At 41.1% G+C, this 15,677-nt stretch overlaps 1 protein-coding gene across 11 annotated transcripts in view; it reads left to right on the forward strand.

Moving 5' to 3' along the window:
• ABI1 (abl interactor 1) overlaps positions 1 to 15,677 on the forward strand; it is a 77,285-nt gene that overhangs the window by 19,368 nt on the left and 42,240 nt on the right. For all 11 annotated transcript variants that reach the window (XM_063149608.1, XM_063149618.1, XM_063149546.1 and 8 more), the window contains exon 2: positions 3,592 to 3,759. In XM_063149608.1, the coding sequence (XP_063005678.1) occupies positions 3,592 to 3,759 (168 nt within the window). The remainder of the gene's footprint in view (positions 1 to 3,591; positions 3,760 to 15,677) is intronic.

Raw genomic sequence — 15,677 nt, forward strand, 5'->3', positions numbered from 1 at the left:
GGGAATTTATCTTGCAGGGAGTTTCAAGCACGGGGAATGGAACTGAAGTTGAAAGAGGGAGAAGAGAGGTTGGACAGTAGGTACTGAGGGTATGAACTGGTGTGTTTGAAGAGGAAAGTTTGACTTCTGAAGATGATTTTGCAGTGTGAGCTGATGAGATTTGTGGAGGGAGCCTGTACATGCTGTGTGCTGTATGAACTGGCACATGGTGGGAATTAGCTGAGAGAGAGGGAGCTGGGAGGGCAGATGGCTTGAACAATGCACACACAGCATTGTGGGGATGTGCCTGTGTGGGTGGCAGTTTGGAGAGGGGGAAGATGAGACTTGTAAAGATCAGCTGTAGAGTGGTGGAGAGGTTCCTCATCAGTGACCTTGACATGTCACTGAACTGGAGACTCAGTAATTAAGCTTCTGCTCTGCTTTTATTGTGTCAATTGCTTGGGTGCAGAACCAGTTTTGACTTTACAATAGTATTTATGTAAACTCTTCAACGAAGTTTGTAATCCAAGTTTCATTTGACAAAAATACATGGTATGTATTTTTGTGTGGATTGCCATGCAGTTTTAACTCTCTTTATGTGTCCCATTAAATTACATGTGAGGTTTTCTTTTTAAATTTTTTTAGTATTTAATCTAGTTATGTGAAGGCAGTTTCAAACAGCAATTTTGTCATAGTCAAATGGCTGTTAAAGGTGAACTGGGGATACAGGTGGGAGTTTACAGAAGGGAATCTTTGAAAGCTATGATGTTCTGTAAAGAATATCCACTTTGCTACTAAAGGGGATCAAATTTTTGTTTATATCAAGGACAACTTGTGAAAAAACAATTTCTTTGAAGCTTTTAATACTAGATTGCAAAGTAATTCTGAACCATTAGGAAAGAAGTCAGGTGACAATCTTTGTATTGTGTTGTCTCAAAATGGAGTGGTTAACTAGTACTTATGTATTACATTGAATGTAAACACATGTGCTGTCTTCTAGTCTGCTTTCAGTTTTTGCTTAAGAAAAGATGTGAAAGTAACAGCTGAAGAACATTGGAAGTCTCTGCTCCCTCCTGTTTCTGTCACACAGTTCTTGGCTTCTCCCTCTACCCTCCTGCCTTTGCTGTCTGTGAAGCTTTTAGCTTAGGTCTTGTGATGCCAGCAGTTTGCATTAAAATAATGCAAAGGACTGTATGTCAAGTTCTAATCTAAACTGCTAATCGGCAAACTGAAATTGCCTGAATTATCTGCAAGGCTGGAAAATGTTCCTGATCTAGTTCTTACAGGACATGAAATGCATTCCACATCTCAACTGTGTTCATTTAATCCTGCTGCCAAAGTAGTAATTTGAGCAAATAACTAAAACGTTTGATGCTTAGGCAAATGAGAGCAAGACATTTAATCAACGAATCATTACAGATGAAAAGAAACTTGTTACATGCTGAAGTTTTCTTCTTTGACAACACTCAGTAATGGAGTGCTGTGACTTTGTCACCTCTTAGTGTTTAGCCTAATAGTATTTAATTGAAACTTTGTAATAAGAAAACTGCTTGAGTAAAGGCTGCAGATCTCCACTTGAGTTTATATGAAGTTGCACTAATGTTGACTGCTGCTTTATTAGTTGTATCTATTTCAGTTAACCTTTTATTTCAGACGCCACTGATCTGCTACCTGCATTTTTACCATTTTCCACTGATAAAGTTGTTATCTTTAGGCTGTAGTTCAATAGGACAATGTTTTTAAAGTCACTGCTAGTTGTGAGTTGAAGTTTAAAATATCTCTTTGGAAAACCAGCTTTCAGAAATTTTTTTTGAACCTTTAGTAGTTATTTTGCAGGTTATGTTTTCTGAAGAAGCAAAGTGACTTTTACTATTTTTTCCTGACAGCTAGAAATGACAGTACTTTTTTTTTAGATGAAAGGTAACTTTGTTTGCATTTGGAAATACTAAAAAATGGAGTTTTACATAGTCCCTCCTTAGTACCTGCAATAGCTGTTCTGCCTTTTGGCAGCAGATTACATTGAACCATTCTTGCTGCTTCACATTTTACAAGGCATCTGTATATGAATTCCATTTGAAGGATGGCATTAACCAAGTGTCAAGTGTCACTAATAAGTGTCAAACTTTGCTAGGAATGTTAGTCATGAATATGAACAAAATTCCTGGATTGGGGGGAACTCACCAGTGTTTAAATAATATATGAGCAAAATGTAGCAGAGCATAGCATGTTGCAGTATTTAGGTAATGATGCAAGTCTTATAATGTATATGAACAGCTTGCCTTCTGGTTTTCTTCTTAAAAATAAGAGACAGGACTTAAAAATGAATGAGTGTTTGGAAAGTGGAAAGCATAGGGCTCAGTTGAATGCTAATGGAGTGTCTTTGTTTCCTTGCTTCGTGCTTAACGTTGTAACTCTTGTGTGCAATGTGTGTAGAGTGTTATTCAAAGAAATCAACAATAAAAATAGAAGTCTAATTAGAAGGGGCTGTTAATATGGACTTTTTCTATTGGTTGCTGAGGTCTAGTGTTTGTTCCACAAATATGTAAAATTGGGAAGACATTAGCACTGAGTCATTGTGTATGGCAAACTCTTCCTTATGCAGTGCATCTCTATTGCAAGTGGAAGGAAATTCTGGATAGTTGCAGTTTGCAAATTGGGTAACAGATGAAATACATGGCCTCCACTGCCATCTCCTAAGGTGTGATACAGGGAGTGCTTCAAAAGGGGTTCTGTCTGTGTGTTTTCGTGGTAGAGGTACTGTTGGTATCTCCTGTTCTGTCAGAGAGGAGGGACTTACTTGGGCCATGCAGCTCAAGTCATGTAATCAGTTCCTGATCTTGGGCAGTAACCTGCCCTCTGACTAGGGAGCCATGCCTCAGGACAGACTGAGGACTTTACCTTAGCAAGGTGGGATTTCAGTGGGAAGGTTACCCTTTCCCTTTATTTTTACCCTTCAGGGGAAAGCATATATTCCTTTCTGATGCCTCAGAATATCAGTGATGAACTTTCTCAGCTGTCCAGGAAAGTTTATTAAGCTTTTGTGTGAGGAGGGATAATTTCACAAGTACTCCTGTATGCAGGAGGCCTTTGTGCATGCCATCCTGATGCTCTGCTCATCCTTCTCCTGGTCTGTGGGAGTAGTAGCCAGCATAGCTGGAGGGTGGGCTTTGTAGATAGCATGTGGAATAGGGGACACCCAACTGTGGGAAAATATTTTTCTGTCTTAATTAGCCTGGGCTGCATGACCTCATAAGAAATGCCAAAAGGAGCATTTCAGTGGTCATGGGGATTTGGAGGCTTTTTGAGAAATGAGGAATTGAACAGGCTTTAAAAAAATCAACTCCAACAAATCATGGTAGTGTTGTTTTTCCTACTGAATGAATTGTTTCTTGGCATCTAAATTTATTATTGTTAAATATATTTCAAATACTTTCTCGCCTCTGTATGATTGAGGTTTTTTTAAAAATCTCATGCAGATCAAGTACTTTGGCTGCTCAGCCAGACCTTCTTTATTACAGATTCTTCCAAATGCCGGTTGTATTTTTTGTTCCTGTCCATTTTCCCCATCCACTTCCTGGCCTAAACCAGATGTCTTGTTGTTTTGCTTTGCAGGCTCCAGATAAAAGGAAAGCATTAGAAGAGACCAAAGCCTACACAACTCAGTCTCTAGCCAGTGTTGCTTATCAGATCAATGCACTGGCCAACAATGTATTACAACTGCTGGACATCCAGGCGTCCCAGCTACGGAGGATGGAGTCCTCCATCAACCATATCTCCCAGGTAACCTCTTTTCTTTTTTAATAGAGGACTGACAGTGTTGGAGGAGGCATTATTGTGTCTTTTATTATTGAGTTGGATAGTTTATGTTGATTTCTTTATTGTGATAGAAAATGGTAAGGCTTTTTTCTTTCTAATGTTTATGAAACATCCTTTGTAATTAAGATCATGACCTAAAAAAAAATTAGTTCCTGTATCAAGAATGCTGGAATTTTATTTGATTTAAAGCAGAAATTAATTATTAAGATTTTAAGATCTGAAGCTGTGCTTGAGGGAGGGCTAGAGAGAAGGATTGTGTTTCTGAAGGAAATCCAGTTAGAAGTGCCATATGGGAGGTGGTATTTTATTTAACACATGCAGTGAGTTCATTTGTTTTCATAGCCTTGCAGGATATAATTTCATGTGCTGTGTGGAAGGGGAGAGGGATTCACATGCTGCCACTACCTGCTCAAGCCAAACTCCTTCCCAGCCAAGGCAGCTGAATGAGTGAGCTGACCTGACTTGAACTGTGGCTGCAGTATTACTGGAGTTTCTGCACTGAGGACTTGGAGATAGATGGCAGGAAAGAATAGTTCTGTCCCTCTCTGTGGCAGCCTGTATTTCCCTGGCTGAAGCTTCACCCTGGCTGCCTGCTTCTGTGGGGGGGAAGCATTGCTGCTGCTGCCTGCCTTGTACCTGGTCATTGGCCTGATTGTATGCTAACTCAGCCAAAAGTGTCTGTTGTGTTTAATCTGGAAGTGGCTTGCTGCATAACCAGGTGTGTGCCATCTTAGTGCCAGTGCAGGCAGGGACAGGACTCAGTTATTTCACCCTTACATTGCTGTTCTGAAGTGGGCTTGAGGGAGTTGTTAAAAGCCCAGTGTCCGCTCTCTTGTGCTCTTACTGAAATTCAGTCAGATCTTCACTGGGCTTTGCCCTATGTCTCTTTGAGATGTTTTGTAAACAAATAGCACAGGATGCAACCTAAAAAGTTTTTCAGTGCAGCCAGTGAATTAAAAACCTTCGTTGGTCAACCAGCATCCTGTTGGTGGTACACCTTAGACCAAATAAGTGCAAGAAAATGCTTCTTATGGTCTCTGCTGTCTCCCTTCCCAGCCCTGCTAACTTACTGGATTTTTAGAGTTGTGGTTTCTAAACATCTTTGTGAAATGGCAGCACAGTGGTTTTATCAAAAGCATGTCAGCAGGGAGAAGACTCCAGTGCATATGGAAGGGCCCTCCTAGTAACAAACCTATCAAAAAGGCGTATGAGGTTAACGTGTGCTGAGAACTAAACACTGCTAAAAGCTGTGTGAAGTGTTTAAAAAGTACCTGCTACTGAAACAGGAAAGTAGGAGGAAATGAAATTGCCTTTTTTTTTTCCTGTTAAGTATTCAGAGATGCTGGGATCATGACTACCTTTTAAGAAATGGCTGAAAAAAGAACTGAATCTACAGATTTTCCCAAGCATTGGATGCCCTCTTGTACTGAGCGCATCTATTCTTAAGTGTTTGAGAGCTGCAGGGTGTGTGTCAAGTGATTATTTTTAAATTCTCATTGACCAGCTAGTATGGCTAACCATGGAAAAAGCCAAAATGTTTGATACTAGCATAAAAGGTGTTAACCCACTGTACTATTTGCTACTTGGACTGAAGGCACTATGCTGAAAGCTGTTGAGTCACCTGATACATGAACTTTTTGCTAAAGGCTGTGAACAATCAGTGCTTTGTAAAGCTTTTGAGGAGTGTTTAACAAGGTCACTTGCTTGTAGTTTCTGTCCTGGTTGGTCTTGCCTGAAACTAATCCTTGCTTATAAATGAACCTCTGCAGACTAATTTTGTAGAATTAAACTGGATACAGATAATGCACACATACCAGCTCAGCTATTTGCTTTGAAGTGTTTCTGCTCAAATGCTTCAACTGCCTTTCTTAAATCGGCTGTACAATTGCTGTGATAGACTGTTGTTGTGAAATGCTTTGGGATCTCCAGACTGTCCTTCCCTGTGCCTGTATCAGTTGGGAATATTTTCATGTTACTAAAGCTTGAGGATGAACAAATTCTCAATAAGGCATTCTAAGAAGTATTGCCTAGAAGCACAGAGCTGAGGCATTGCCAGGTCAATTACTTGATTCTGGGGCTTGCAAAAAAGAGCAGCTGTCTGTGAAATAAGATACAATTTGATAGTTCTTCTAAGGAAGAAAGTCCCATGGCTCTTCTGAGCCCAGGCAGTTTCTGTTTCCATACTGTTTTTTCAGTTCACTGTGCATGTTCTCCAGAATGACTCTAAGCTAAATCCCTGGATAGCTAAGCCTGATTAGTAGCCGCTCTGTGTTTTTCCTAGCTTTGTATCCTCTTTACTGGAAAAAACACTCATGAAAAGTTAGGTGATGAACTAGTGTGTTATATTGTTACTGGAGCCTAATTTTACAGATGGAAATTGTGCTTGGTTTTATAGGAAACAATTTATTTGGCTTTGGTTTCTGGTTAAGCACAAACACAGAGGCTTCACATGAGTAATTGCAGTACGGTGAGGGAGCACTTTTCTGAGGTGGAGGCAATGGAATTGCTTTCTCATAGCAGCCAGAGCAAAAACCTGCCCAGATGCATCTGTATTTTCTGTAATTACTGTTGTCTTTCAAGCTGTAATGCCTGGGTCTGGAGTGACCTGCCATGTGATTGTTTACTACACCCAGTACAGGGGGCTGTGTACATAGAGCTCAGCTCTTTGGTTTAAATCCTTCATGTTGACCTGGAGTGTTGCCAAGCTGACCTGACCTTTCCAAGCTGCTCTGATATGGCAGAGCAGAGACTTGGTCACTCTTCTGGAGAAGCTTGAAAACCTGTCTGGTATAAGGGATCCTAGTTAGCCTGTTAGGCAAGATCTGGGGGGGAAAAGATAATAAGTGTACACTTGGCACCAACACAAGCATCAAGACTTCGCTGAAGGCATTAACTTAGCAAATGGGCTAGACACCATCCTAAGAGAAAGGCCAAGTGCAGGATCCAGGGAATACCAGCCTGTCAGCCTGACCTTGGTGCTAGGGAAGGTCATGGAGCACATCATCTTGTGCGCTAACATGTGACACATGAAACCAGGGAATCAGGCCCAGCCAGGATGGGTTTGTGAAGGCAAGTCCTGCTTGACCAACCTGATCTCCTTCCATGACAAAGAGACCCACTTAGCAGATGAGAGAGAAGCTGTGGATGTGTCTACCTGGACATTAGTAAAGCCTTTGACACCATTTCCCACAGCATCTCTGGGACAAGCTGGCTGCTCGTGGCTTGGATGGGTGTGCTCTTTGCTGGGTAGAAAACTCTACAGATGGCCAACCTGGGAGTGTTGGTGAATAGAGCTACATCCAGCTGGTCACTGGTCACCAGTGGTGTTCCCCAGGATTTGGTATTGGGGCTGGTCCTGTTTAATAGCTTTATCAATGCTCTGGATGAAGGGATTGGGAGCACCCTCAGTCAGTTTGCAGACACAGCAAGTGGGGTGGAAGTGTTGGTCTGCTGGAGGGCAGGAAAGCTCTGAACAGGGATCTGGACAGGCTGGATGGAATGGAACAGGCTGGTGGTCTGAGGTTCACTGAGACAAAGTGCCAGGTGCTGCAGTTGGACTAGAACTCCATGCAGCATTCCAGGCTTGGAGGAGTATCTGGGAAGCTGCCCAGCAGGAAAGGACCAGGGGGTGTTGGTCAGCAGAAGCTGAACCTGATGCAACATGCGCCCAGATGGCCAGGACCACCAGTGCCATCCTGGCCTGTGTCACAAGTAATGTGGCCAGCAGGACTAGGGAAGTGATCATCCCTCTGTACTCAGCACTGATTCTTGGTTGTGCTCAGTTCTTCCTCTCCTCTTCTTGGAAATGAAAGTTGACTTAAAACAAGTACTTTAAGATACATTTTTTGCTGCTTCATTTCCATAAAGTTCAAGAGAATGAAGATGGGGCAGCCAGATTTCTCAGAGGAAAGAGGTTGACAGGGGCATCCTTGTTTACTGTGTCAAAACTGAAAAATGTAACAGATCAGCGCTCATGTTTATGTCAGAGCTGCAGCACTGGATGTAGCAACTATTCCTTTTTTTTCCCTCTAGATAAACAGTTTTAAAATAGCTCAGTATTTAAATCCAGGCATGAAGAAAGCAATAGTCTCCTTTTAAAGAAATTATAATTTTCACTGGGAAACACTGCCCTCCTTAAATATTCAGTGTGAAGATTTTCTTTTGCATCTGAAGCGCTCCTCTAATACAAAATAGGGACTATTGCAAGAAAAAGTGTTCTGAAAACATCACTCTCAGCAAAAAAAGATACACACACATTTTTTGTTGCCATTTAAAGTGATAAGCTTTTAGAACTAAAAAAATAATTTAAAAACTCCCCTGAATTAGTTCAGAAGAATCTTGCCTGTTACCATCCATGTCTAATTAATTGCATGTGTAATTCAAGTGCTGTGTGCAAGCAGAAAGCCAAATGCCTTGTGTTGCTGTGGCATGGGTGTGTAGGTAAAGTCAGGGCAACAGTGCAGATAAACAGATATCTGCTTGTAGGCTGAGTCCTGCAGCTGTAGCCTGTGTTGAATCACACATGGACAATCCCAAATACTAAGGCCTTTCCAGTGGGTTTGCTGCCAGTCAGGACTGATGAGGGTTAGGTTTCAGAGAAGTCCTGCTGAACATGTTGTGGGGCTGTAAGGGGTGAGCTCCAAAGCAGCAGCAAGTTGGTGTTTGGCAGGGAAGAGGAGCACAAGAGCTGTTACATGCTCAGCCCATCTCTGGTGTTTGAAGAGGCAAATGCAGTGCAGGTACAGTGGTGACTCTTTATGATTGAGTTTTTGTGGAAAAGAGCTTTCAAGGTGTGTGTGTGCTTTGGATTAATGTGATACTGCATTTAGGGATTGCGCTGTATGATCACAGCATAGTTTAATTCATTTTTGAAAGCCAAGAAGTAGAAACAGGGTAGAAAATGTGACAGATCTGCTGATGAATGTGGATGGTCATGCCTAGAAAAAAGCAATTACATGAAGTACTTTAGTACACTTACAGATGGGAGCAAAAGACCTTTCCAGATCCTCTTAATGGTGACTGTGCTTGCAAAGTACAGCTGTCCAGGTACTTCTATGCTGAAGTTGCCTCATTAAAAGAAGTACATGCTTAGACCCCTGACCTTTGTCTCTGGCCTAAAGAACATATGGGCTAGATGGAAGGACTGTTAATTGGAGAGAAGATCAGCCAGAACTAGCAAATGGTTGACTGCTAACAGCAGGGTCAGTACTGGAGCCCACAGTGTTCAGAACATTCTTTGGAGACTATTCAGAACATAAAGCATATCCTCAACAAATCTGGGACTAACTCTAAGTTAGGAAAGGTGATTCATGCACTCAAGGGCAGATCTTCAGTACACAGGACTGTTATTGAACCAGCAAAATCCTTGGCAAACTGGGCAAGGTGCAAGGTCCTACACCCTAGGGTAGGGCCCAGCGTGCATTTTTATGCACTGGGAGGAGACTGTGTGAGTAGTAATGGGTTAGAAAGGAGCTGGTGTGCTGATGGGCACTGTGCTGAGCATGAGCCAACACCACAAGGCTCTCTCAATAAGAGAAGCAGTGTGGTGGGGCTGCCTTGGGAAGATTGTGGCTGACAGATCAAAGGCAGTGATGCGATTTCATCAGGAGTGCTGAGTCTGGCTTGTTGGTTTTTCTTTTTTCTTTTTTTTTTGTGTCACCTCTGTATTGTTCAAGAGTGATTTAGGGAAACCACTAACGCTAGGGAGTCCAGCAGACAGGGATGCAGAGATGGTCAGGGGCATGGAGCAGCCTGCAAGGAGAGGTTGAAGGAGTTGTGTTAGTTTGCTCTGCTAAAGAAAAAGCAAAGCAGTGATGTTATGGTAGCCCAGTAGTACTTAAGTCTGTTTCTGTCTCTGCAGTTAGTCTTTTGCCTGATAGTGACAGTGTAATGTTAAACAGCTAGCCATAAGCTGAAGCTTGGCAGATTAGTACATGGAGATGGGAAAAGCCTTTTTATTTTGGAGTGTGATGCAGCACTGGATCCCTGCCATGACTCTTTTTGGTGTTACACTGCAGCAGCTGGATGTATCCTAAAAGCTGACTTTGTATCCTTGAAAGGCATATGATAAGTTATTGGAACTGATTGGTGATGGAGGGGGGAAGATAATTACAAAGTCAGGGGAGAAGCTGCCATCACATATCTTACAAATGTTGTAAGTTCCACTTCCATTCAGACTTTCCTTTCCACACGTTCAGAAGTGTGTGGAGAGACCAAAAGTCTCAGCAGGAACTAGTGCATCATCGAATGTTGTATATATTAGAAAGCTAATGTCTTCTGTCTGGTTCTCTTGGACTGTCTGTGCCTGTCAGCAGCCACAAATACTCTAAATATGGCAAGAAACTTGCACCTTTTGTTTAGATTAAGCTTGCCTTGGGTGACGTTCTCTCTCCTAATAAAGTGCTGACAGTTATCTGTGGCCTTTGCTTCACATCCTGTTCTTCCTGTTCTCTCCCTCACAGAGGCCAAGGCTTCAAGAAGTTGTGCTGTGCTTGCTCTGTTTATCTGTCTGCTTATGAAAATTGTTTTCAACTTTGTGCATATCAGCTTCTACATGATATATATAAATTGCTCAGAAAATAGTGTAATGTGTAAGAGTTGCCTTGTCAGCCATTCAGCTGAGAAATTCCCTTCATGTCCACAAATGAATGCATGTAGGATGTCTGTAATCCCTGTGCAGTTCAGCTGATGCAGTCAAAAAGAAAACCCCAGCACAGTACCAACAAACAAATCAAAGAGCCCTCCCATGATACTCAGTTATGAACACCTATGAGAGAGCAACCACAATGTCAGCCTTTCTGTGAGGGGGAGGAGCAGTTGCTTTGATGAAGAAACTGAATCAGAAACTTTTGTTGTACACTTATTTTTTCCCCGGTGGAATGCAGGGTTTTGAACATATTTTTGGGGAATGAGCAAAGTTGCTTACTTTAATAGCCTTTGACTGTCATCAATTCCTTCATATGCTTATTTCCATTCCACTGTCTGCTAGAAGGGCAGTCTGAATGCATAGTTTTCAGTGTGTTTTAGACCATTAACACCTTCTTTCTGCTCAGTGGTTATTTTGCTGTAAGCTCTAGATACTAAATTAAGAGACCTGATGCAGCCTCTTGTTTTCTGAAGTCAAAGCCAAAAATCCAGGACTGTGAACATGACTCTGAAAGGCCTTTTTGACAATTTTGTGTAACAAAGGAGACATCAGTGTTTGTGCAGTCTTTTTCATTAAAACCTCTCATATCTGGGAGATAAACCATACAGACGAAATGCGTCACTGACCTGATATGAAGTCACATATTGGACTTTCCAAGGAATCTTAGGGTTTTTTTCTTCAGGTGCATCTGGTTATCTTGCTGCCTGAAAGTGATTTTACTTCTGTTTCAAGTCTTAGCAACCCACCAGTCATCACATATGAATACTTCCTGGTTTAGATAAAATTAAAGTTTTATCTCTGTCAATATTTTAATTGCATAAATGCAGTGTATGAGATGATAAGAACATTGTGCCTAATAAAACAGCAGGTAGCCAGCTACCAAAGCATTTACTCAGTTGTTGTACCTGTGCCATCCAGTGCAGCTATTTGGAATTTTGCTTTTTGTGGCAGCTGGGTAGTGGTGTGCTTTAACTTACTCTTTTTGGGGAAATTGAGGGGAAAAACGAGTACCAGAAGCTTACTGTGAAGAGGATGAGCAACAGCATTCATTGTACAGCATCACTGAAGCTGCCACTCAAGAAAAAAATCCTGCTGGGTGCTTGTGGCTGGACTTCTTGTGCCATTCAGATAGGAATTGCTTAGTATTTTCTTCTGGCTGGTAATAAGCGCTTAGTTAACTTTGATCTGCAGGTGGAAAACCAAGTAATGATTCACATGACTGTTTATCAGCCAGTAATAACTCTGACACTTTTTATGGTGCTGCTGGTTTGACTTTTTTCTCTTTATTAGTAGCCTTTTGGGGCCCATTGATACATGTTATGGATGTCTTGTAAAAGCCCCCTTACAGGTCATACACATACAGAGAACGCATGGGAGGTCTATGAATTACTTGGTAGCTGGTCTTCTAAAGCTGGGACAACTTCTGTTGGTTTTTTGTAACTTTGATAAAGTGTGTATGAAGTGTTAAAATCTGTCCAACTATGTTAATCTTACTAAGCATTTGTGTGGCTCTGGAGCCCCAGTGGGAATTCCTTCCCTTCCCCAGCATCATCTCTGCATCACTGGGGCAGTCACAAACCACAGAGGGAAGTTTCCCTTTCCTGTACTGCACAAAAATGTGAAATGGTGTTGGGTGATATAATTTGTGGCTAAAGACCTAAGTAGGTTACCCTGAACATTGTTTATTTGGGACAGTTTATTTTGCTGGAGAATATTGTTAATTCTTCCCTAACCCTGCTGCAAGTGCCGTCACAGAGGGGGCATTGTGGCCATAATAGAAATAAAACTCTCTAAATAGAAATAATAGAAATAGAAATAAATTTGTTTGTTTAAAAGCTGTACTCCATATAGGTTTTTTATTTTTTGACAAAACACAGAATGGGTTTTGAATGAGCACATTTTGATTGACAATTAGCTAAGGCCATCATTTGCTCTTTCAGTCATTCCTGTTTGGAGTGTTTACTATGTACATAGAAGTAACCAGCATGAAAGTATGTGTGCCTCTTTCTCAATTCCAAAATGTAGCTTACTAAAGCTGTCATTTTCCTCTCTAATATTAAATTCTAGTTCCAACAAATAGATTATTTTATAATTTTGACTAATATTGTACCTAATTCTGTCTCATCGGCATAAAAATGTAAGTAATATGTGACCACAGAACCACATATTGATTGTGATGGTTTTGTATGTTGTTTGCTTCCTCTTTGAGAATCTGCTGAGTAGCTGTGACTTCTTAATGAATGTGTCCTTGTATGAGTGCTAATGTTTAATGTAGCTTCACCTGTTCATGCCTAAAAGCATTTTCTTTTTCCCCTCACACGTTGTCTAAGGATGATTATTTACAATGGATCCAATGGTACAATTCAGCATGGTCTCACCCCAGGACTGAAGCATGGCTTGCTGTTTCTTTAACTGGCTTCTCTGTCCTTGCTTGCAAGAGAGAAATAGTAATCAACCTGATCTTGTCATGCTATCTCAAATTCCTCTGTGTGGCAAGACCAGGAGCAGCAAGGGTATGATTAAAAGCTATTAGGCTTCTATATATAAACTAAGAACAAGTAGGATGGGGACCTTAGAGTTGAGAGGGGTCATGATGGAAATAATAAAACATATAATTGCTTCAGGAAAAGTCAGTTGAGCCATAATTTGAAAATATAAAAACAAGGAAATTGAATAATGACTGAAGGGCTTGATTTGAATGTAGAAATTTCTGCTTGCATGATGAACTCAGTGTCTTAGAGGATTATTTTTTTTTCATTTTAAGTTATTATTTTTGAACTGTGTTCAAAACTGGGCTTTATAAGGTTGCAAGATAAGCCTTCAAACCACAAATCAACCTTTATCAGACTGGAAAGAAGATAAATGTCGTCTTTGGGAAGCTGATCCTTCTTTGTCCATTTATAGGATTTTCTTACGTGTGTTGTGAAGTCAAGTATTGAGCAAGATGCAGGAATGGTCAGATGTAGTAGGAGACTAGAAAAGAGGAGTTCTACTCTGAAAAAGGCTTGTCACCTAAGCTAAAAAGATGCTAACTGAAGTTTTTGAGCAGGGTACATATTTTTTTGCTCTTTAATAGCTCAAAGGTAGTGTATGCTAAGCTAATAAATGCCTGCTGTTGTGGACTAGCAATTTATGCATTCCTCTAAATAGTTACTGAATTTCTTTTAGTTAAAACTTAGATTAAAAATAAGAAAGAAACTTATCTTGAAATGATGCAGTTGACCTGCACCTGTGTCTTAGCAGATTATGGCTTCTGAGAGAGGAAGAATGGTAGAAATATGATATTATTTCAGACTCCATCTCATGGCACTTTTTGCCTGCTGTGGTGATGAGTGAGATGCTGAAGTAATTGAGGACAATTCCATTTGTGAAATGGAGGAACCTCCAAATCATAACAGAAATGTTCTAACTTCATGTAATTGAGTTGTTAAGGTAAAGAGAGAAGACCTTCAGTCAAAAGGCCTGAAACAAATTAGCCTTTCTCAGCTATCTAATCTCTTACCTGTGTCACTGTATTCTGATTTAGTTTCCTCATGCATTTTGAATCTCAAGTTAAGAGCCAGTACCAATAGGGTTATATCACCTATAAGCTGATAGGAGCCAGATCATCCTTTATTTTATTTGTTCCACTCTTCACACTGAGGATGGCCATTGCACTACTTCCATATCCCTGGTTTGGCCTCATCCTAAACTGATGTGTAATTAAGCATATCTGGTTTTGTGTTATGGATGGTATTCAGACCCATAGATATGTCTGCTAGTGCCTTATTTTGATGGTAGCATAACAGCTGGCCCCAGAAGTGTTGCATCTATTACAGTTTCAAAGCACTCATGGTGTAGTGGTTGTGTTTGATGGTACTCTGGAATCTGAATGCTAAAACTGGAAGAGAGAATTTCTGGGGGTGTTCATGGTGCTTTGGTTAAAATAACAAGTTTTTTCCTTTTCTGAGCTCAGGCTGTGGCACATGAATAAATAACAAAAAGCTCAGGAAGCGGGGGATGGTTTCCATAAGCCTTCACTGAGCAAAACTCAAGCTCAATCACTGGGGATTTTGCTGCTTTAAGCAGCAGATTCCTCCTGCAGTGCCCCTGGGCTGGCGGCAAGAATATCAAGCTTCACTCCCAGTTAGCTTGCTTCATACTTCTAGACCTCCATTCGTGGGAACAAAAGGAGAGTGAGGGGACCACATCTCCAAGTTGCATCTTATTTTCAGCCCAGTAACTTCAAGATTCTATTTCCTTGAGCTGCATTAGTGTGTAGTCCTTCAGTCAATGCAAAAATTTCTTCAGAGGTGCTCTCTACTAGAGCTGGCTTGAATATTTGGACTAAATATATCTGACAGTTAAAAAAAATTATTTGGAAAACTTTAAAAATACTCATTTTCATGTGAAATGTTTGCCTAGAATATGTTTCAGAGGCAGACTGGTCATTATTGGATAATGACTGGTCACCTACTTTGAGAATATTGAAAAGCATCATCTAATCAGTACGAACTGATTTAAGAAAATGTGGAATGAATTTTTCCAAATGCATTTTTAGAAAGCAGAGGTTCTGCAAACAATTATGTGACTTAAGCAAACATCCTGGGAAAACAGATTGTGAGCAGTCTGCAGATCTTGGATAATTTTCCTGTGTGCTTTTCCCCCTCCTTCCCATTTGCTGAGATTCCTTAGTCGTGGTAGCTCTTAAATGTGTAGTTGTTGTTTATATTAGCTGTATACTTCTGGGAATAAACACACTCTGCATTGCTGAGTGGATATACACAGTTTAAATCCAAAAAGTACATTGACCTCCCCAGACAAAGCAGTGGGGGGGAGGTAGGCCACAGAAGTTTGCACAGCTGTCTTTAGCAGCCCATGAAATAGTGTTGTGGTGTACCCTTCATCTCTTGGGAAGTGAGCAGCACCTCCCTCCCTGACTGAGGTAGCTGTGTGTCAATCCCCACCACTCTCCTGTGCACTCAGGTTTCCTGCAGGTGTTCAGTGACTCTGCAGTGTGTGTCTGGCTGTCCAGCACTGCACAGGTCAGTGTCCAGTTGTGCACATGTTACTGTGGTGTGGAATAGCTGCCTCTTGAAACTGTGTGGTGCCATTCAGAGGGTTATAACCCACCATGGTGTTGGGAGCATCCTCACCAGGGCATCCCTGTGCCCTCCTCAGTTCCTCTAAACTTTTCAGTGGTCAATATTTGTGTAGCATATGTATTACTTCTGCCTCAAGTGACAGCAGGAGATGG

This window comes from Melospiza melodia, chromosome 1 (genome assembly GCF_035770615.1).
Source record: "Melospiza melodia melodia isolate bMelMel2 chromosome 1, bMelMel2.pri, whole genome shotgun sequence".
Classification (NCBI taxonomy): domain Eukaryota; kingdom Metazoa; phylum Chordata; class Aves; order Passeriformes; family Passerellidae; genus Melospiza; species Melospiza melodia.